The 20727-nt window shown below is 43.6% G+C and overlaps 1 protein-coding gene across 1 annotated transcript in view; it reads right to left on the bottom strand.

Annotated features, from left to right (window-relative positions):
* LOC138643368 (uncharacterized) overlaps positions 1-20727 on the bottom strand; it is a 157491-nt gene that overhangs the window by 80092 nt on the left and 56672 nt on the right. The window contains exon 4 of the mRNA XM_069732289.1: positions 8172-8191. Within this exon, the coding sequence (XP_069588390.1) occupies positions 8172-8191 (20 nt within the window). The remainder of the gene's footprint in view (positions 1-8171; positions 8192-20727) is intronic.

The raw sequence follows: 20727 nt of genomic DNA, 5'->3' as shown, positions 1-20727 counted from the left end.
GCCATGTGTTATTATTTTAGGCATTCGATGCCTGTCTGCGGTCCATTTTTTCAACTACTACTACACTGACCAGGTCACTGCTGCCCGTGTACCCCGGGAACCAATTTAAAATTGCCTACAGCCATGTGTTATTATTTTAGGCATTCGATGCCTGTCTGCGGTCCATTTTTTCAACTACTACTACACTGACCAGGTCACTGCTGCCCGTGTACCCCTGGAACCAATTTAAAATTGCCTACAGCCATGTGTTATTATTTTAGGCCTTCGATGCCTGTCTGCGGTCACTCCTTCCACTAGGCCTCCACTGACCACACCACTGCTGTCCGTGTACCCCTGGAACCAATTTAAAATTGCCTACAGCCAGCCCAATTTTTTTATTTTAGGCCTTCGATGCCTGTCTGCGGTCCATTCTTTCAACTACTACTACACTGACCAGGTCACTGCTGCCCGTGTACCCCTGGAACCAATTTAAAATTGCCTACAGCCATGTGTTATTATTTTAGGCATTCGATGCCTGTCTGCGGTCACTCCTTCCACTAGGCCTCCACTGACCACACCACTGCTGTCCGTGTACCCCTGGAACCAATTTAAAATTGCCTACAGCCATGTGTTATTATTTTAGGCATTCGATGCCTGTCTGCGGTCCATTTTTTCAACTACTACTACACTGACCAGGTCACTGCTGCCCGTGTACCCCTGGAACCAATTTAAAATTGCCTACAGCCATGTGTTATTATTTTAGGCCTTCGATGCCTGTCTGCGGTCACTCCTTCCACTAGGCCTCCACTGACCACACCACTGCTGTCCGTGTACCCCTGGAACCAATTTAAAATTGCCTACAGCCAGCCCAATTTTTTTATTTTAGGCCTTCGATGCCTGTCTGCGGTCCATTCTTTCAACTACTACTACACTGACCAGGTCACTGCTGCCCGTGTACCCCTGGAACCAATTTAAAATTGCCTACAGCCATGTGTTATTATTTTAGGCATTCGATGCCTGTCTGCGGTCCATTTTTTCAACTACTACTACACTGACCAGGTCACTGCTGCCCGTGTACCCCGGGAACCAATTTAAAATTGCCTACAGCCATGTGTTATTATTTTAGGCATTCGATGCCTGTCTGCGGTCCATTTTTTCAACTACTACTACACTGACCAGGTCACTGCTGCCCGTGTACCCCTGGAACCAATTTAAAATTGCCTACAGCCATGTGTTATTATTTTAGGCCTTCGATGCCTGTCTGCGGTCACTCCTTCCACTAGGCCTCCACTGACCACACCACTGCTGTCCGTGTACCCCTGGAACCAATTTAAAATTGCCTACAGCCATGTGTTATTATTTTAGGCCTTCGATGCCTGTCTGCGGTCACTCCTTCCACTAGGCCTCCACTGACCACACCACTGCTGTCCGTGTACCCCTGGAACCAATTTAAAATTGCCTACAGCCATGTGTTATTATTTTAGGCATTCGATGCCTGTCTGCGGTCCATTTTTTCAACTACTACTACACTGACCAGGTCACTGCTGCCCGTGTACCCCTGGAACCAATTTAAAATTGCCTACAGCCATGTGTTATTATTTTAGGCCTTCGATGCCTGTCTGCGGTCACTCCTTCCACTAGGCCTCCACTGACCACACCACTGCTGTCCGTGTACCCCTGGAACCAATTTAAAATTGCCTACAGCCATGTGTTATTATTTTAGGCATTCGATGCCTGTCTGCGGTCCATTTTTTCAACTACTACTACACTGACCAGGTCACTGCTGCCCGTGTACCCCTGGAACCAATTTAAAATTGCCTACAGCCATGTGTTATTATTTTAGGCCTTCGATGCCTGTCTGCGGTCACTCCTTCCACTAGGCCTCCACTGACCACACCACTGCTGTCCGTGTACCCCTGGAACCAATTTAAAATTGCCTACAGCCATGTGTTATTATTTTAGGCATTCGATGCCTGTCTGCGGTCCATTTTTTCAACTACTACTACACTGACCAGGTCACTGCTGCCCGTGTACCCCTGGAACCAATTTAAAATTGCCTACAGCCATGTGTTATTATTTTAGGCCTTCGATGCCTGTCTGCGGTCACTCCTTCCACTAGGCCTCCACTGACCACACCACTGCTGTCCGTGTACCCCTGGAACCAATTTAAAATTGCCTACAGCCAGCCCAATTTTTTTATTTTAGGCCTTCGATGCCTGTCTGCGGTCCATTCTTTCAACTACTACTACACTGACCAGGTCACTGCTGCCCGTGTACCCCTGGAACCAATTTAAAATTGCCTACAGCCATGTGTTATTATTTTAGGCCTTCGATGCCTGTCTGCGGTCCATTTTTTCAACTACTACTACACTGACCAGGTCACTGCTGCCCGTGTACCCCGGGAACCAATTTAAAATTGCCTACAGCCATGTGTTATTATTTTAGGCATTCGATGCCTGTCTGCGGTCCATTTTTTCAACTACTACTACACTGACCAGGTCACTGCTGCCCGTGTACCCCTGGAACCAATTTAAAATTGCCTACAGCCATGTGTTATTATTTTAGGCCTTCGATGCCTGTCTGCGGTCACTCCTTCCACTAGGCCTCCACTGACCACACCACTGCTGTCCGTGTACCCCTGGAACCAATTTAAAATTGCCTACAGCCATGTGTTATTATTTTAGGCATTCGATGCCTGTCTGCGGTCCATTTTTTCAACTACTACTACACTGACCAGGTCACTGCTGCCCGTGTACCCCTGGAACCAATTTAAAATTGCCTACAGCCATGTGTTATTATTTTAGGCCTTCGATGCCTGTCTGCGGTCACTCCTTCCACTAGGCCTCCACTGACCACACCACTGCTGCCCGTGTACCCCTGGAACCAATTTAAAATTGCCTACAGCCATGTGTTATTATTTTAGGCATTCGATGCCTGTCTGCGGTCCATTTTTTCAACTACTACTACACTGACCAGGTCACTGCTGCCCGTGTACCCCTGGAACCAATTTAAAATTGCCTACAGCCATGTGTTATTATTTTAGGCCTTCGATGCCTGTCTGCGGTCACTCCTTCCACTAGGCCTCCACTGACCACACCACTGCTGTCCGTGTACCCCTGGAACCAATTTAAAATTGCCTACAGCCATGTGTTATTATTTTAGGCCTTCGATGCCTGTCTGCGGTCACTCCTTCCACTAGGCCTCCACTGACCACACCACTGCTGTCCGTGTACCCCTGGAACCAATTTAAAATTGCCTACAGCCATGTGTTATTATTTTAGGCCTTCGATGCCTGTCTGCGGTCCATTCTTTCAACTACTACTACACTGACCAGGGCACTGCTGGCCGTGTACCCCTGGAACCAACATCAGAAAATATAAAAATAAGTATTTTGCTTATAAAAAAGAAAATACTGGTGAGATATCAAATGCAGACATTTTAACATTAAAAACAAACACACAACTAAAATCTGGTACAGTACTAAAAATGGCCACCAGCTACAATTACTTTCTCCTGCAAGTAGTTAACTGAAAGTTTTTTTAAATTGAAAACACACATATGGCATCCACCGAGTGTTGTCCTGTCGCGTCTTCTTTATATTATTGCCGAGAAGATGCAAAATAATGAAAATAATAAAATCATTAATTACCAAAATAATAGAGAAAGTCAACACCACATTGCAAATAAACATTCATTCCAAATAAAGAAGCAGGGCGCGTCCGAGGGTGAGTATATACCTAATAAGAATATAATCACCCTCGGACGCGCAATGCTTATTTCCAACAGCCTTCCTTCCTAAGAATCAGCCCTTCCGTCGTGTAGAGAGACGTTGTGTTACACTCCAAGGTGTTCCCCAGGTTGCCTTTCCTGAGCTTCGATCTTCCGGCTCTCGTTTAGTAGTTCTTGGAAACTACTCTGCATTAGGCCTTCAAATTGGGTATGGGGTGTAGAGAGATGGTGTGTTCCACTCCAAGGTGTTCCCCAGGTTGCCTTTCCTGAGCTTCGATCTTCCGGCTCTCGTTTAGTAGTTGTTGGAAACTACGCTGCATTAGGCCTTCAAATTGGGTATGGGGTGTAGCGAGAGGGTGTGTTACACTCCAAGGTGTTCCCCAGGTTGCCTTTCCTGAGCTTCGATCTTCCGGCTCTCGTTTAGTAGTTCTTGGAAACTACACTGCATTAGGCCTTCAAATTGGGTATGGGGTGTAGAGAGAGGGTGTGTTACACTCCAAGGTGTTCCCCAGGTTGCCTTTCCTGAGCTTCGATATTCCGGCTCTCGTTTAGTAGTTGTCGGAAACTACGCTGCATTAGGCCTACAAATTGGGTATGGGGTGTAGAGAGAGGGTTTGTTACACTCCAAGGTGTTCCCCAGGTTGCCTTTCCTGAGCTTCGATCTTCCGGCTCTCGTTTAGTAGTTCTTGGAAACTACACTGCATTAGGCCTTCAAATTGGGTATGGGGTGTAGAGAGAGGGTGTGTTACACTCCAAGGTGTTCCCCAGGTTGCCTTTCCTGAGCTTCGATATTCCGGCTCTCGTTTAGTAGTTGTCGGAAACTACGCTGCATTAGGCCTACAAATTGGGTATGGGGCGTAGAGAGAGGGTGTGTTACACTCCAAGGTGTTCCCCAGGTTGCCTTTCCTGAGCTTCGATATTCCGGCTCTCGTTTAGTAGTTGTCGGAAACTACGCTGCATTAGGCCTACAAATTGGGTATGGGGTGTAGAGAGAGGGTGTGTTACACTCCAAGGTGTTCCCCAGGTTGCCTTTCCTGAGCTTCGATTTTCATGCTCTCGTTTAGTAGTTGTCGGAAACTACGCTGCATTAGGCCTACAAATTGGGTATGGGGTGTAGAGAGAGGGTTTGTTACACTCCAAGGTGTTCCCCAGGTTGCCTTTCCTGAGCTTCGATCTTCCGGCTCTCGTTTAGTAGTTCTTGGAAACTACACTGCATTAGGCCTTCAAATTGGGTATGGGGTGTAGAGAGAGGGTGTGTTACACTCCAAGGTGTTCCCCAGGTTGCCTTTCCTGAGCTTCGATATTCCGGCTCTCGTTTAGTAGTTGTCGGAAACTACGCTGCATTAGGCCTACAAATTGGGTATGGGGTGTAGAGAGAGGGTGTGTTACACTCCAAGGTGTTCCCCAGGTTGCCTTTCCTGAGCTTCGATATTCCGGCTCTCGTTTAGTAGTTGTCGGAAACTACGCTGCATTAGGCCTACAAATTGGGTATGGGGTGTAGAGAGAGGGTGTGTTACACTCCAAGGTGTTCCCCAGGTTGCCTTTCCTGAGCTTCGATCTTCATGCTCTCGTTTAGTAGTTGTCGGAAACTACGCTGCATTAGGCCTACAAATTGGGTATGGGGTGTAGAGAGAGGGTTTGTTACACTCCAAGGTGTTCCCCAGGTTTCCTTTCCTGAGCTTCGATCTTCCGGCTCTCGTTTAGTAGTTGTTGGAAACTACGCTGCATTAGGCCTTCAAATTGGGTATGGGGTGTAGCGAGAGGGTGTGTTACACTCCAAGGTGTTCCCCAGGTTGCCTTTCCTGAGCTTCGATCTTCCGGCTCTCGTTTAGTAGTTCTTGGAAACTACACTGCATTAGACCTTCAAATTGGGTATGGGGTGTAGAGAGAGGGTGTGTTACACTCTAAGGTGTTCCCCAGGTTTCCTTGCCATTGCTTCGGTCTTCCGACTCTCGTTTAGTAGTTGTAGAAAAGTACACTGCATTAGGCCATACAAAATGGGTATGGGGTGGAGAGAGATGGTGTGTTACACTCCAAGGTGTTCCCCAGGTTGCCTTTCCTGAGCTTCTATCTTCAGGCTCTCATTAAATTGTGGTTAAATGGAACAACTGCATTTGGCGTACTAGTTGGTTTGGGGCCTACTATCGGTGTCTGCCACTCCTTGCTGTTCTCCTCCACTGAACAAAGCTGTGCCGCCTGTTTACTACGGTTGCCAATTTTGAACTGCATTTCGACTACTTACTGATTTGGCCCTACTCTCTGTGTCAGCCTCTCATTCCAGTTGTCCTCCACTGCAATGCCCCCTGGTTATTCCTGTGTTACCAATTTTGAACTGCATTTAGCCCACTTTCTTCTTTGGGCCTATATCTGTGTTTCCACTTCATCGTGCCCATTGCCCAGCCAGTGATAGATGAGTCTGCTGGTACATTGACCCATAACGCAACATTCCCCGTGCACGCTACACAACAACATTGTGACCCTGCTGAAAGTCAGGTTGCTCTTCCCGCATACCATACCACCTTACACGGGGACAAAGAGGAAGGTGCAGATGAAAGTGCAGGTTCCTTCATCAGGTGGGGGGAGGAATACTAGTTGGCGACGTCACTGGCACAGGGCCTCTCATAGTACGCAAAAGTGTTGCTGCCGGTGGGAGGCGCCCCCGCCGTGCAAACACACCGCTGTACTTTGAGGGGCCCTGTGCCAGTGCCAATGCCAACGAGTGGGCCCCCCCTGCTTGCTCAGGTTCACAGCACTTGCAAAGTTGAAATACTTACCTCTCCCTGCTCCACTGCCGTGACGTGGTCCAGATTTCCTGGGCCCACTAATTACTTGAACCAGCCCTACCCCCCACAACTTTAGCCAAATGACCCCCAATTTCAAATGCCTTCCAATTATTATAAGGTAAATTACGCTTGACAAGCTTCATTAAGAAGAATGGATGGTTTTGACATTAAAATGGCCACTCTAGGTGTTTTCCTGGCCCCCACTCACTGCCGACTATGCTGCCCCATTGACTTGCATTGGGTTTCGTGTTTCGGTCGATCCCGACTTTACGTCATAATCGGCCGATTTCACTCGACCCGACTTTGGACATAGTCGGGTTTCGCAAAACCCGGCTCGACTCTAAAAAGGTCAAGGTCGCTCAACTCTACTCTGCACCGTTCATTATGGCCCTATAGATGCTCCATATAAAGCTGTGCCCCATATATATTGCTCTGCACCGTTCATTATGGCCCTATAGATGCTCCTTATAAAGCTGTGCCATATATGCTCTGCACCGTTCAGTTTGGCCCCATAGATGCTCATTATAAAGCTGTGCCCCATATATAATGCTCTGCACCATTCAGTTTGGCCCCATAAATGCTCATTATAAAGCTGTGCCCTATATGCTCTGCACCGTTCAGTTTGGCCCCATAGATGCTCATTATAAAGCTGTGCCCTATATGCTCTGCACCATTCATTTTGGCCCCATAGATGCTCATTATAAATCTGTGCCCTATATGCTCTGCACCGTTCAGTTTGGCCCCATAGATGCTCCTTATAAAGCTGTGCCCTATATGCTCTGCACCGTTCAGTTTGGCCCCATAGATGCTCATTATAAATCTGTGCCCTATATGCTCTGCACCGGTCAGTTTGGCCCCATAGATGCTTATTATAAAGCTGTGCCATATATAATGCTCTGCACCATTCAGTTTGGCCCCATAGATGCTCATTATAAAGCTGTGCCATATATGCTCTGCACCGTTCAGTTTGGCCCCATAGACGCTCATTATAAAGCTGTGCCCTATATGCTCTGCACTGGTCAGTTTGGCCCCATAGACGCTCATTATAAAGCTGTGCCCTATATGCTCTGCACTGGTCAGTTTGGCCCCATAGACGCTCATTATAAAGCTGTGCCCCATCTAGAATGCTCTGCACCATTCAGTTTGGCCCCATAGATGCTCCACATAAATCTGTGCCATATATAATGCTACTGCTGCAATAAAAAAAAAAACACATACCTTTCTTGCTTGTAGCTCTTCAGCGTCCGGTCCCGTCGTCTCTCCGCTCTGACTGATCAGGCAGAGGACTCCGCGCACACTATATGCGTCATCGCGCCCTCTGACCTGCACAGTCAGAGCGGAGAGACGCCGGGAAGATGGAGCGGCGCCCGGCGTGTGGATCGTGGACAGGTAAATATGACATACTTACCTGCTCCCGGCGTCCCTGGCTCCTTCTCCTGGACAGCTGGTCTCCGGGTGCCGCAGCTTCTTCCTCTATCAGCTGTCACCATTACCGCTGATTAGAGAAATGAATATGCGGCTCCACCCCTATGGGAGTAGAGTCCATATTCATAAGTTTAATGAGCGGTCCCACGTGACCGCTGAACAGGGGAAGAGCTGCGGCACCCGAAAACAGTGTGACGGGCAGGGGGAGCGTCAGGATCGCCGGGACTAGGTACTGTAAGTATGCCTCAGACCTCTCCCCCCCACACCCGCCGACCCTGCCACAGACCGTGACTTGAGTATAAGCCGAGAGGGGCACTTTCAGCCCAAAAATTTGGGCTGAAAATCTTGGCTTATACTCGACTATATACGGTAGTTATGTGGTATACTGTATTTTTTTCACAATATTTTCTTGCTTGTTGTAGGGTAAGATTTTAATTCTTTGACTAGTCAAGCTTTAATTTCTATAATCCAATCATATGCAATAACCATTTTGAAATTAAAAGATTCCTTAAAAATTATTCTTGCAAACCCCTCGATCTCATATTGAATTATGAAACATTTGTTGTGCCCTATATGTAACCCAGACAATTTTTTTCAGGCGAGTACTTTTTGATACATTAAGAAGTCTTCTTCATTGGCTACTGTATAATTCACATTTTGCTCCATTCCATAATTTCAAAGAAGAAACAGAATAAACAGCATGTGCAGCAATAAAGCCATTCCTAATTAATACTTGGTTGCACAGCCTTTGATATTGATGACAGCCTCCAAATGTTTCTTGTAGCCATCAATAAGATTTTTGCACCTTTCATGTGGTATTTTCTCCCACTCTTCCTTTGTAGTTTGTTAAAGTTCTTGAATGTTTGTAGAGTGCTTTTTCCCAAAAGCAGATTTCATGATTCCTTTGATACAGCCAAGGCCTCCAGTACCAGATGCGGCAAGGAAACCCCACAGCATTATGGATCCTCCATCATGCTTAACTGTTTGTAAGGTGTTCTTTTCCTTAAAGTTTCATTGCGACATTTGTAAACAAACTGTTGCTTTGCATTGCCAAAAAGCTCTATTATTGTTTCATCTGTCCACAGAACATTTGCCCAGAAGGATTGTGGTTTGACAAGGTACTCTTTGGCACAGATCAGTCATTCATTTCAATGACTTTTCTTCAGTAATAGTTTCTTCTTTGGCCTTCATCCATAAAGCTGTTTGGTTTAGTGTGTGACATATGGTATTTGTGTAATTCATGACCCAGACTGATCCAGGTTGGCCTTCAGGTCTTTGGATGTTTGATATGGTGTTTTTTCCACCATTTGCACCAACCTTCAAAGACATCTCTTGTCAATTTTCCTCTTTCCCAGACCTCCAGGAAGGTTCTTGATGGTTCCATGCTTAACAAATGTCTTAACAGCATTGCACACTGTTGTAACTGGGATACCAAGGTCTTTGGAGACGGCCTTATACTCTTTGGATGTGTTGTGTTTACTAATAATAGCAGTTCTGATGTTCCCAGACAGCTTCTTTGTCTTCACCATTGTGACCAAGGAACAGGGCCTACCATGTAGCTTTTTAAAATGCATAATAAATTTGCTAATTCATGTCATGTTGGCATCAGCAATTGATCATAGGTGATTCTCATTTGTGATTTACCACAGGATGGTCAAAATGTGTTTCCATACTAATTTAATGTAAAGGATGTCAATACCAGTGTCACAGCAAGCTTTTGTTTTTTTCTATGTTTCCCTCCTATTGTTTTTTGTTTTAAATTATTGTTAATCATTTGCTCTTTTGCGCTTTTTTTATTTAACACAAGTTCTCTATTCAAAAAACTGTTTCATATGTTTTATTTTTTCAGTAGATATTCCACATTATGTACTTAAACATTATGGGTGCCAATAATCATGAGCAGGACAGTATATCATGATATAATCAGTAAATTTGAATTTTGTCTGATCATGTCATCTCTATTCGCTTCCTCAAACTCAATGTGGACAAATCTGAACTCATCATCTTTCCTCCATCCCACAAATCTTCCTTACCTGACCTATCTATCGCAGTCAATGACATCATGCTTTCCCCTGTACCCGAAGTCCGCTGCCTCGGAGTAACCTTTGACTCTGCCCTGTCCTTCAAACCGCACATCCAAGCTCTTTCCACCTCCTGTCGCCTCCAGCTCAAAAATATCTCCAGGATCCGTCCTTTCCTCAACCCCCAATCTACTAAAATGCTTGTGCATGCCCTCATCATCTCCCTCCTTGACTACTGCAACATCCTTTTCTGTGGCCTCCCTGCTAACACCCTTGCACCTCTCCAGTCTATCCTTAACTCTGCTGCCCGACTAATCCATCTCTCTCCTCGCTGCTACTCCTCCACTTCCCCCCTCTGCAAATCTCTTCTCTGGCTCCCATTCCCTCAGCGTATCCAGTTCAAATTACTAATACTGACATACAAAGCCATCCATAACCTGTCTCCTCCATATATCTCTGAACTAATCTCCCAATATCTTCCCTCACGTAATCTCCGGTCCTCCCAAGACCTCCTTCTCTCCTCCACACTTATTCGCTTCTCATCCAATCGCCTCCAAGACTTCTCCTGAATATCCCCCATCCTCTGGAACTCTCTGCCCCAACACTTCCGACTATCAACCACAGTCGGATCCTTCAGACGGAACCTGAAAACTCATCTCTTCAGGAAAGCCTACAGCCTGCACTGACCCCGCTGCCTCCTCATCACTACTGGAGCTACCGCCTCACCAGCACCGGAGCTCCTGCAACCCCCAACCTACTGTCTCCTTCCCCATAATCCTGTAGAATGTAAGCCCGCAAGGGCAGGGGCCTCGCCCCTCTGTATCAGTCTATCATTGTTAGTTTGTTTACTGTAAGTGATATCTGTAACTTTTATGTAACCCCTTCTCATGTACAGCACCATGGAATCAATGGTGCTATATAAATAAATAATAATAATAATAATAATAGTAATAATAATAATACACAAATGCTCTGGGTCCTCTAAAGCAAGATAAAAATTTTAAATATCCATATTTATTAACCCCTCCATGACCGGAGCTTTTTTCATTTTTACATTATTGTTTTTCACTCCCCTGCTTCGCAGAGCCATATTTTTTTTATTTTACCACCAATATGGCCATGTGAGGGCTTATTTTTTGTGGGACGAGTTATACTTTTGAAAGACACCATTGGTCTTAGCATATCATGTACTCAAAAACGGGAAAAAAATTCCAAGTGCGGTGAAATTGCAAAAAAAGTGTAATCCCACACTTGTTACTTTTACTAGGTTCAGTCAATGCTAAAACTTTTTTTGAATGGGGAGAAAGGGGTGATTTAAACTTTTATATATATTTTTTTCATATTTTTAATCACTTTTTTTAAAATGTTGGCATGCTTTAATAGTCTCCATGGGAGGCTAGAAGCTGTCATAGCTCGATCGGCTCTGCTACATAGAGGCGATGCTCAGATCGCCCCTATGTAGCAGCATACCTGCATAGCTATGAGCGCCGACCACAGGGTGTCGCTCATAGCAATCTTATGAAAAAACTCCGGCACACTGTTGGACACTCAGAAAGTCTCTTATTACTAATATTTATTTCAAAAATAACGGTGAATTTCCATCAAAGATATCATCATATTTCAAAATAACGGTGAATTTCCATCAAATATATCCTCATATTTCAAAGAAAGGCGGGGTTTTTTAAGAATGCATCTCTTATACTCTGTATGGACACAATAATCAATCCGCACGTATATTATAATGGTTCAACACTCTATCTAAAGCGTTCTGTGTATACTTGTTCCCACAGTGGGTTTTTCCTATACGGCTCTCTACATATTGCAAGTATGGACTTTTTCTATTTAGTTCTTTAAAAATAGGGGTTTGTTGAGGGTACGCCAATAGTTCAGAACATGGCATTACAATCCATTCCAGTGCCATTTTACTCCAGTGCTAGCTATACTTTTCCTTAATGTTATTAGGATCATTAGATATGGGAATTCATTTTAAAGGTGTATCTCCTATAAGGACCGTTTATTTAGGGGTAAACAATTTATAAAAAAACCCATGTTCTGGGATGCTTCCCCTCTAAGGTTAACGTGGAATTATCACTATATGGCATTTGTAGGGTGAATCATGTAGGATTTACATGTTTAAGGGGGTCTCACTACATTTTGTCCCCCTTTATTTTTTATTTTTTATTTTTTCATTTGTTCAATATTTTGATGTTAATGCATATCTTTCCATGTATGTTTCAGAAGGACACTGTTTCTCTTGAAAAAGGCTTCACAGCCGAAACGTTGAGACTAAAAGGATTGATTATTGTGTCCATACAGAGTATAAGAGATGCATTCTTAAAAACCCCGCCTTTCTTTGAAATAATATGGCAGTTATCATATACTAAGAAGGACACTGTTTCTCTTGAAAAAGGCTTCACAGGCGAAACGTTGAGACTAAAAGGATTGATTATTGTGTCCATACAGAGTATAAGAGATGCATTCTTAAAAAACCCCGCCTTTCTTTGAAATATGAGGATATATTTGATGGAAATTCACCGTTATTTTGAAATATGATGATATCTTTGATGGAAATTCACCATTATTTTTGAAATAAATATTAGTAATAAGAGACTTTCTGAGTGTCCAACAGTGTGCCGGAGTTTTTTCATAATATTGCTATTTGGTCCTGAGCACCTCTCATCTTAGTGAGCACCTTTTCTACCGTTGCTCATGGCAATCTGGCATCAACAACCATAGAGGTCTCAAGGAGACTTCAGGTTGTCATGCCAATACACCGCTGACCCCTGATCACATGACGGGGGTCAGAGATGTGCGTATTTCTGGTCAGATGGCCGGAAGTGCTTGTTAAATGCCGCTGTCAAACTCTTAAGTAGTTAATAGGTGTGGGCGGATTGCGATTCCGCCCACGCCTGTTACGGGCACATGTCAGCTGTTGAAAACCGCCTGAGCCCACCTCAAAGCGAGGCTTCTGACGTCGGATGTATTATCCCGTCCGACGTCAGAAAAGGTTAAAGCATAAGCAGCCAGCTTTGAAAAATAACAGTTGTGGTCTCAGCAGCACAAATAATTCTTTTTTTACAAAGTTCAGATTTTTTTAGCCAGTAAAATAGTAAATAATCTATACATGTTTGGTAACACTATAATAATAAAATTAATCAGGAGAATCATTTGGCTAGGTAATTTTTACTGCAAACATGAAAGTGAAACCCCCCAAAAACAGTGGCGGAAGAATAGTTTTTTTTTAACTATTCCACTTTTCTACTCCACTTATAATGTTTTCACATTTATTGGTACATTAAATGGTAAAGTGAACGGTGTCACTCAATATTACAACTCCTTCTTCAAAAAAATACTCCCTCAAACAGCTATGCTGATGGAAAATTAGAAAAGTTAACAGTCTTGGAAGAAGAGAAAGGAAAAAATGAAAATGCAAAAAAAGATGGGTTGCATCTTTAGGAATGCACACTAGAAGAATGGTATTTAAAGCTCCTATTGAGCGTGTGAATAATTTTTAATGTTATAATAGCAATTTTTATGCTTGATATTTGTTGTTTTATTGTTCATAAACCCATTTTATTATATTCTTAACCTAGCAAGATTTTCTTTGGATAGAAAGGAAAATATGCGCCATACAATAAAAATTATGAGGCATAAAAGCAAAATGGATAGGAAAATGTTATGCCAAACAATGACATGAAAGGAATAGCAAAAGGTATCAGTGTGATTGCAAATGAGTACTAGTGATGAGCAGACCCTTGGATGTTTTGGTTCGGCGGGTTCGATGAAGCTACAGTGAAAAGTTCAGTTCGGGACCGAACTTGACCCCAAACCCAAACCCAATAGAAGTCAATGGGAACCAGAAATTTGATGCTTTAAAATAGCTGTAAAAAGGTGATAGTAAGAGCTAAGGGGCTGCAAGAGGAAGCCAAATGGGGTTAATAGCAGGACAATTGCCCTGCAAATAAATCTGGATAGGAAAATGACTTTAAATTACATAGAATGAAAAAAATATATAATCTTGAAACAGGAGCCAGAGGTCTAAGTGAAGCAGGAGTTTGAGGAGAAAGAGGTGGTGAAGGTGGAGGAGGTGGAATAGGAGGAGGTAGCCAGCATCAAATAGGAGATGTGGTTATGTTGCTGGTGGTGGTAATGTAGCTGCTGCAGGGAGAGAGAGAGTTTGATCCATCTGTGTCTGCTACACGCCCAAATTAAACACCTTCCTCTGCTGCAAGCAGGCGACACTACGTTCTGTGAACTTTCATAGACCCAAGTACCATTGGATGAATGGTGAGGCCAGAACAAGTAGAGGTGGTTTTAGATTCGTTGGTCAAGAGTGCCTTCAGTACCTTTGCTTTGACTTCCACCCGGTCCCCTGCTCAAAGCGAAGATTTGGCACTTTCGGCTCACGGGCATCTATCTTCCACCTTCCGACCTTACAATTCAGGCAAGCAGTCTGAGCCCCATGTCTTGCTGCAGTCACTTCTACTTTTTGATGACTCTTCTGACTGTAGTTCCATGGGCCATCCACCAGGCCCTATCACACAATTCGAAGAGATTGAGTGCACTGATGCCCAACTACTTGTTTTGTTGGAGGTCAAGTAAGTGGAAGGGGTAATGCAAATGGTCAGTGGACCACCGTAGCATTTCTCTAATGATGCTGATGTCAAAATGCAGGAGCCAACTACTGCAGCTTTCTGCTATGTGTACACCAGCAAGGATGGCAGGGGTGAAGACTGGGTGGAACATCATGTGAGTGATTATTATTATTATTTACTTTCAGAGCACTATTGTTTTCATGGTGCTTTACATGAGGAAGAGTTACATACAAAACACAAATAGAAATTACAACAAACAAACTAATAGTGACAGACAGGTACAGAGGGGAGAGGACCCTATCCTTATTGTCTTACATTCTACCGGATAGTGGAGAAGAAGACAGTAGTTTCTGGGGTTGCAGCAGCTCTGGTATTAATGAGGTGGCAGAGGGGTTATTGCAGGCTGTAAGCTGTTTTGAAGACACGTGTTTTCAAGTGTAAGTTACAGATGTATGGGATAATCGGATGTGTTGGGCCACAGAATTCTACAAGATGGAGGATACTTAGGAGGATCAAATGATTGTGGAGAAGAGAAAGAGGTCTTGGGAAGACCAGAGATTATGCGGTGGGAGATTTTGGGAGATAAATTTTATAGCTATATGGGTGAGACAGATTGTCGACGGCTTTGTAGGTCAGTGTTACTAGCTTGAAGTGGATACTTTGTGGAATTAGGAGACAATGAAGGGATTTCCAGAGGGGAGAAGCAGAGGAGTAGTTAGGACAGAAGTGGATTAGTAGGGCAGCAGAGTTATGGGCAGACTGGAGAGGTGTGATGATGCTATTGGAGATGTTGAGGTCCTAGACCCCACATCAAGTCAAGGCCATCCAAGTGACTTGGGCAGTTTGGAGGAAGAGGTGGTGGTCATGCTGCCCCAGCTGCTGAGCAAACAAAGGAGCAAGGTGTAAAAGAGCAGAGACTGGCCCCTAAACCATTAAGTTGGCTGCTACTGCGTACCGTGACCAGCCCCTAACCTTTTCTCTGTCCACGTTGCCTTTTCCTCCTACTCCGATTCCTCATCTGGTCAGAAAGTGTGACAGCGTGAGCCGATGATTGCTAGATGTTTCTCTGTTTATGTTGTCTCCTCTTCCTCCACTACATCCTCATCTGCCTCCTCATCTGGTGACACATTCCTTGCCTGATGCATTTGCTTAAATTTGGTGGTGCAGAGCTTCCTTAATGATTACACAGCAATGTCAGAGCTGCTGCTGAAAGTGTGGCTGTCTCGTTAGCTTTCAGTGTTTTCCCTCTGATGATGCTCGCCTGCCTGGCTGCAGCTTCACTTCTGCCTTTCAGCTTAGGAATATACTCACCCTCGGACGCGCCCTGCTTCTTTCCGGCAGCCTTCCTTCCTAAGAATCAGCGCTTGAAGGACCTTCGGTGACGTCGCGGCTTGTGATTGGTCACGTGAGCGGTCACATTGGCGGTCGCGTGACCAATCACAAGCCGCGACATCATCTAAGGCCCTTCACGCACTGATTCTAAGGAAGGAAGGCTGCCAGTTAGTACCAGGGCGCGTCCGAGGGTGAGTATAGCAATATTTTTTATTTTAATTCTTTATTTTACACTTAAATATGGATCCCAGGGCCTGAAGGAGAGTTTCCTCTCCTTCAGACCCTGGGAACCATTGGAAACCCAATGCACTGCATTGGGTTTCGTGTTTCGGCCGACCCCGACCCCGACTTTTTTATAGGATCGGCCGATTTCACTCGACCCGACTTTTGAAAAAGTCGGGTTTCGTGAAACCCGACCCGATACTATAAAAGTAAAAGTCGCTCAACCCTACTGATGACACCATCATCACCATTACTATAATAGCTCTGCGTCTCCTTGAAAAAAAAGTGTCAGGCGATGATAAATGAGGTGGTTGCACTGGAGGAAGAGGAGGAGGAACAGGGACCATTCACATTATTATCATGCCAGTCATCTACATAAATCTTAGAGGTAGTGGTAAAGTACACAAATGTCAAGGCAGGGAATAGTTTTGGAGGATGAGTAAGAGTTTGAGGATGAAGATGAGAAATAATGGTGTTCACAGCAGTGTTACACTCAAACGATCTCACAGGCATCACTGAACCATGGCAGGTAGGATACAGATGATAGGGATGATACAGAGGACCCAGATGATAAGACGATATACCTCCCACTGGATACAGCTTGTCGTGGACTCTGGGCAGCCTGGAACACATGATGCAATATATTCTGCTGTGCCTGTGCAACAAACCACTGAGTTGCCTGGATTGTTACAAATGCTAATTCCTGGTGGAATTCTCGTTACAAGCACAACCTGCTATCCTCATATATCGAAAGTGGTGGAACCTCTGTACTGTCGTCTGAGGAAAGCCTCGAGGGGAATGACTAGGCTCTTCACTAGAGCCCATGATGGTGGGGCACTATCAGAAGGGACCGGCTGGTGTACCAACAAGCACGGGCAGGTGCGGCTGGTCTGGCTGGTATACAGATAGGCACTGGCAGGTGCAGGCTGGTCTTGCAGGTATACGGATAATCACTGGTAAGTGTGGGCTGGTACAGGTAATATACAGGGAAACTGTAGATAAGTACGGGCAGACAGATACTGGACAGGTAGACAGACTGGCGGGTACTGGTGACCTGACAAGAAGAATGTGTGCAAGGGACTAATTGTACACAATGCACAAGCACCGCCATTTACATGGAGGTGCCATAAATAATAAGTGTCTCCCAGCCATTATAAATGGCAACTCAATAGCTGATGTCAATTATTTATGTGCAACAATACTAGAAAACACACCACAGACCTGAAAAATAACTTATTTGGCCTAGAAATGGCAATAAGATGGCTGATGCCAATAATTTATTTCCCAGACTGCTATAAAACGAACACTGGTTTAGAAAAATTATTTCTGTGTCCTACAAATGGCAACGAGATGGCTGATGCCAATGATTTATTTGCAACACTACTAGAAAACACACAGCTCTCTTGAAAAATTGTGTTTGGCCCATAAATGACTAAGAAATGGCTGACGTCAATTATTTATTTCCCACACTAGAATAAAACACACACCGATTTAGAAAAATTATTTCTTTGGAGTACAAATGGCAATGAGACGGTTGATGCCAATTATTTATTTCCAAGACTACTATAAAGCACACCAGTTTAGAAAAATTATTTATTTGGCTAACAAATGACGCTGAGATGGTTGATGCCAATTATTTATTTCTCAGACTACTATAAAACACACACCGGTTTAGAAAAATTATTTATTTGGCCTACATATGGCAATGAGATGATTGATGTCACTTATTTATTCCCCAGACTACTAAAAGACACACACCAGTCCAGCAAAATTATTTCTTTGGACTAGAAATGACAACAAGATGGCTGATGCAAATTATTTATTTGCAACACTGCTAGAAAACACAGAGTAGTCTTGAAAGATTATTTATTTTCCCTAGAAAGGGCAACAAGACAGCTGACGCCAATTCATTATTTCCAGACTACTAAAAAACACACAGCAGCTTAAAGGCACAGTACTTCCACAGGTGGGAGGGGAGTATACACAGTGGCTTAAAGGCACATAATTCTCACAGGTGGAGGGTGCAACGTACACACAACAGCTTAAAGACACAGTGCTCCCCTGGCCGATGTTGCAGAGAACACACACTCCGGCTATTTGGCACAGTGCTCCCACAGATATGGGTTGCAGAGTATGCACCACTGCTTTTTGGCACAGTACTCCCACAGACATAAGTTGCATAGTACACATAGCAACTTTTGGCGCAACACTTCCACAGATAGGGGTTATAGAGAAGTTCACACACAATATGTCCCTCATTCCAGCTTCATTCTATCCCTACACTAATGAGAGCAAAATAGCAGTGGCACTCAAGATCCAGCTTTTATGTTGGCCGGGTAACGTGCTGCACATGCCAATCTCAGCCATGCCAATACTTGGCTTGTTCAAGATGGTTCCGAAAGTACCCACAGTCTAAAAGCTTGTTAATTGGTTGTGCTGCAGCCTTTCAACAAGCTTTATTAGGCTGGTGAACCTGAACAAAAAGCAGACGCACAATAAAAATTCTGTGTCCGGTGTGGACCCCGAACTTTACCTTTCCGGTTCGCTTATCCCTAATGACTATTGAAGGCACTTTAAATTAGCATTTCCATTCAATGCATTTGAATACAAGAGGATCAGTTTTCTAATCCAAATGGACTCTCATCGTATAACTAAACATTCAAATTGAACATACAGTGAATGGAGCATGCTGCAATTTATCGTCTTCCATACGATATATGGTTACTCTGTACAATGTTTTTGCATAGTATCCAATGGATCATAAAAGGATTCTTAAGTCATATTCTATAACAAATAGTTATTTATTATATTCCATTTTCTGTTGATGCCGAATCGGAAATGCTAACGTACTATATGTGCGTAACATTTTGTTGTTATTACTGATGTATTTCCATGACGTATTAGTTCAATCAACTTCCCAGCTTCACAATGGACACAAAACTCACTCCAGAAAAATCGTAGGATCAGTTTTGTCATCAATTTCCCTCAGGAGTTTTCATACTAAAGAGATCCAAGAAGTATCGTTTCTCCTTGCGGAGAGTGACATGTTAAGCATGTTGAGATGAGGAGACTTAAAGCCGCAATGCTCCTCTGGGAAATATGGAAGTAGCAATCCTAACAGTCAATGTCGACCCTTTAATGAGCCTTGTCACATGACTTGGGATAATAGCCAAACCAGATCTCAATTTGCAGACACTGTGTTTCGGGGTACTGCCCCTCATCAGTGCAAAGTGGAGATCTGGCTTGGCTGGGTGAGAGGCTTCTGACCGGGATCCAAGAAGTATCGATTTTCCTTGTAGAGAGTGACACGTTAAGCATGTCGAGATGAGGAGACTTAAAGCCGCAATGCTCCTCTGGGAAATATGCAAATTGTCTCTTCAGAGAGGAAGAGGACTAGAACTCTAGTGCCACCTATTGGAAGTAGCAATCCTAACAGTCAATGTCGACCCTTTAACAAGCCTTGTCACATGACTTTGGATAAGAGCCAAACCAGATAAATTGGTCACTTACCCCAGCAGGGTTTTCCTCCATCCAGGATAATATTAGTAATATATCCCATCTGGTTCATGGGGATGGGGACAACATGAGCCTGTGTGATTTCAAATGCCAGGACTGAATTTCAGCCCCAGTCAGTACCTGATATCAGCATAGTAAATGTTTTGGTTATTTCAGCTGCTTATTTTGGACTCAACATAATTTCTACCTATATGACAGATGATTGAGATACATGTTGCAGTGCTTAGATTCTCATTTATTACAAACAATCATTCTTTTACAATGTGCTACTGCTAAAGTACTGCGTGCAAACCTACTAAGATATTAAAGCACTTAAAAATTTTCACATGGACTATAGAATAGCTTTAATGTCCTGGAGTCTTGTTAATTAAAAATACAGGAAAATTTGGTGTGTTAAATGATGAATCAGTCTGTTGTCTTAACCCAATAATGATCAGTGATATGCTTATAAATGGTGGTCATTAAAGGGCTTTATTCTAGAGTACTGTTTTAATGTGTGGCAGCATTGTGGCTAAGCAGTCTGCACTGCAGCCTTGCAGCACTGAGGTACTGGGTTCAAACCCTACCAAGGACAACATCTGCAAGGAGTTTGTATGATCTCCCAGTGTTTGAGTGGGCTTCCTCCAGGTACTCCCTCATTATGTTTCCTCCCATGCTTCAGAGAAATACTGAAATGGAATCTAGATTGTGATCCCCAATACGGAAAGTGCCAACAATGTCTGTAAAGCACTGCAGAATATGATAGCACTATATAGGTGAGTGAAATGAATAACATGGGATATCACACAGCTATTGGTATATTACTTGCTTGTCAGGCATCCATAAGAACTGGAACCATTTTTATTTTACCATATCTTCTTTCCTAACCTGTTTCTATTGATCCCAGTGATCACATGAGCGGGACCAAGCAATTGAAAAAAAAAATCAAGGATTTAGAGATCTTTTTGGCATTAATCTAAAAAAATAAAGAAAAATGCACACTTTAAATAATGACAAAAAAACAATAATACATGGTAGGCAATAAAAACAAAGTAATAATTGGTTGTAGAGATGCATTTAGTCAGTCCTTCCGGAACTACCATATATATAAATATAAATACTTTTCTTATGTCTAAAAACATTAAG

This window comes from Ranitomeya imitator, chromosome 6 (assembly GCF_032444005.1).
Source record: "Ranitomeya imitator isolate aRanImi1 chromosome 6, aRanImi1.pri, whole genome shotgun sequence".
Lineage (NCBI taxonomy): Eukaryota > Metazoa > Chordata > Amphibia > Anura > Dendrobatidae > Ranitomeya > Ranitomeya imitator.
This window is presented reverse-complemented; position numbering and strand designations above follow the sequence as displayed.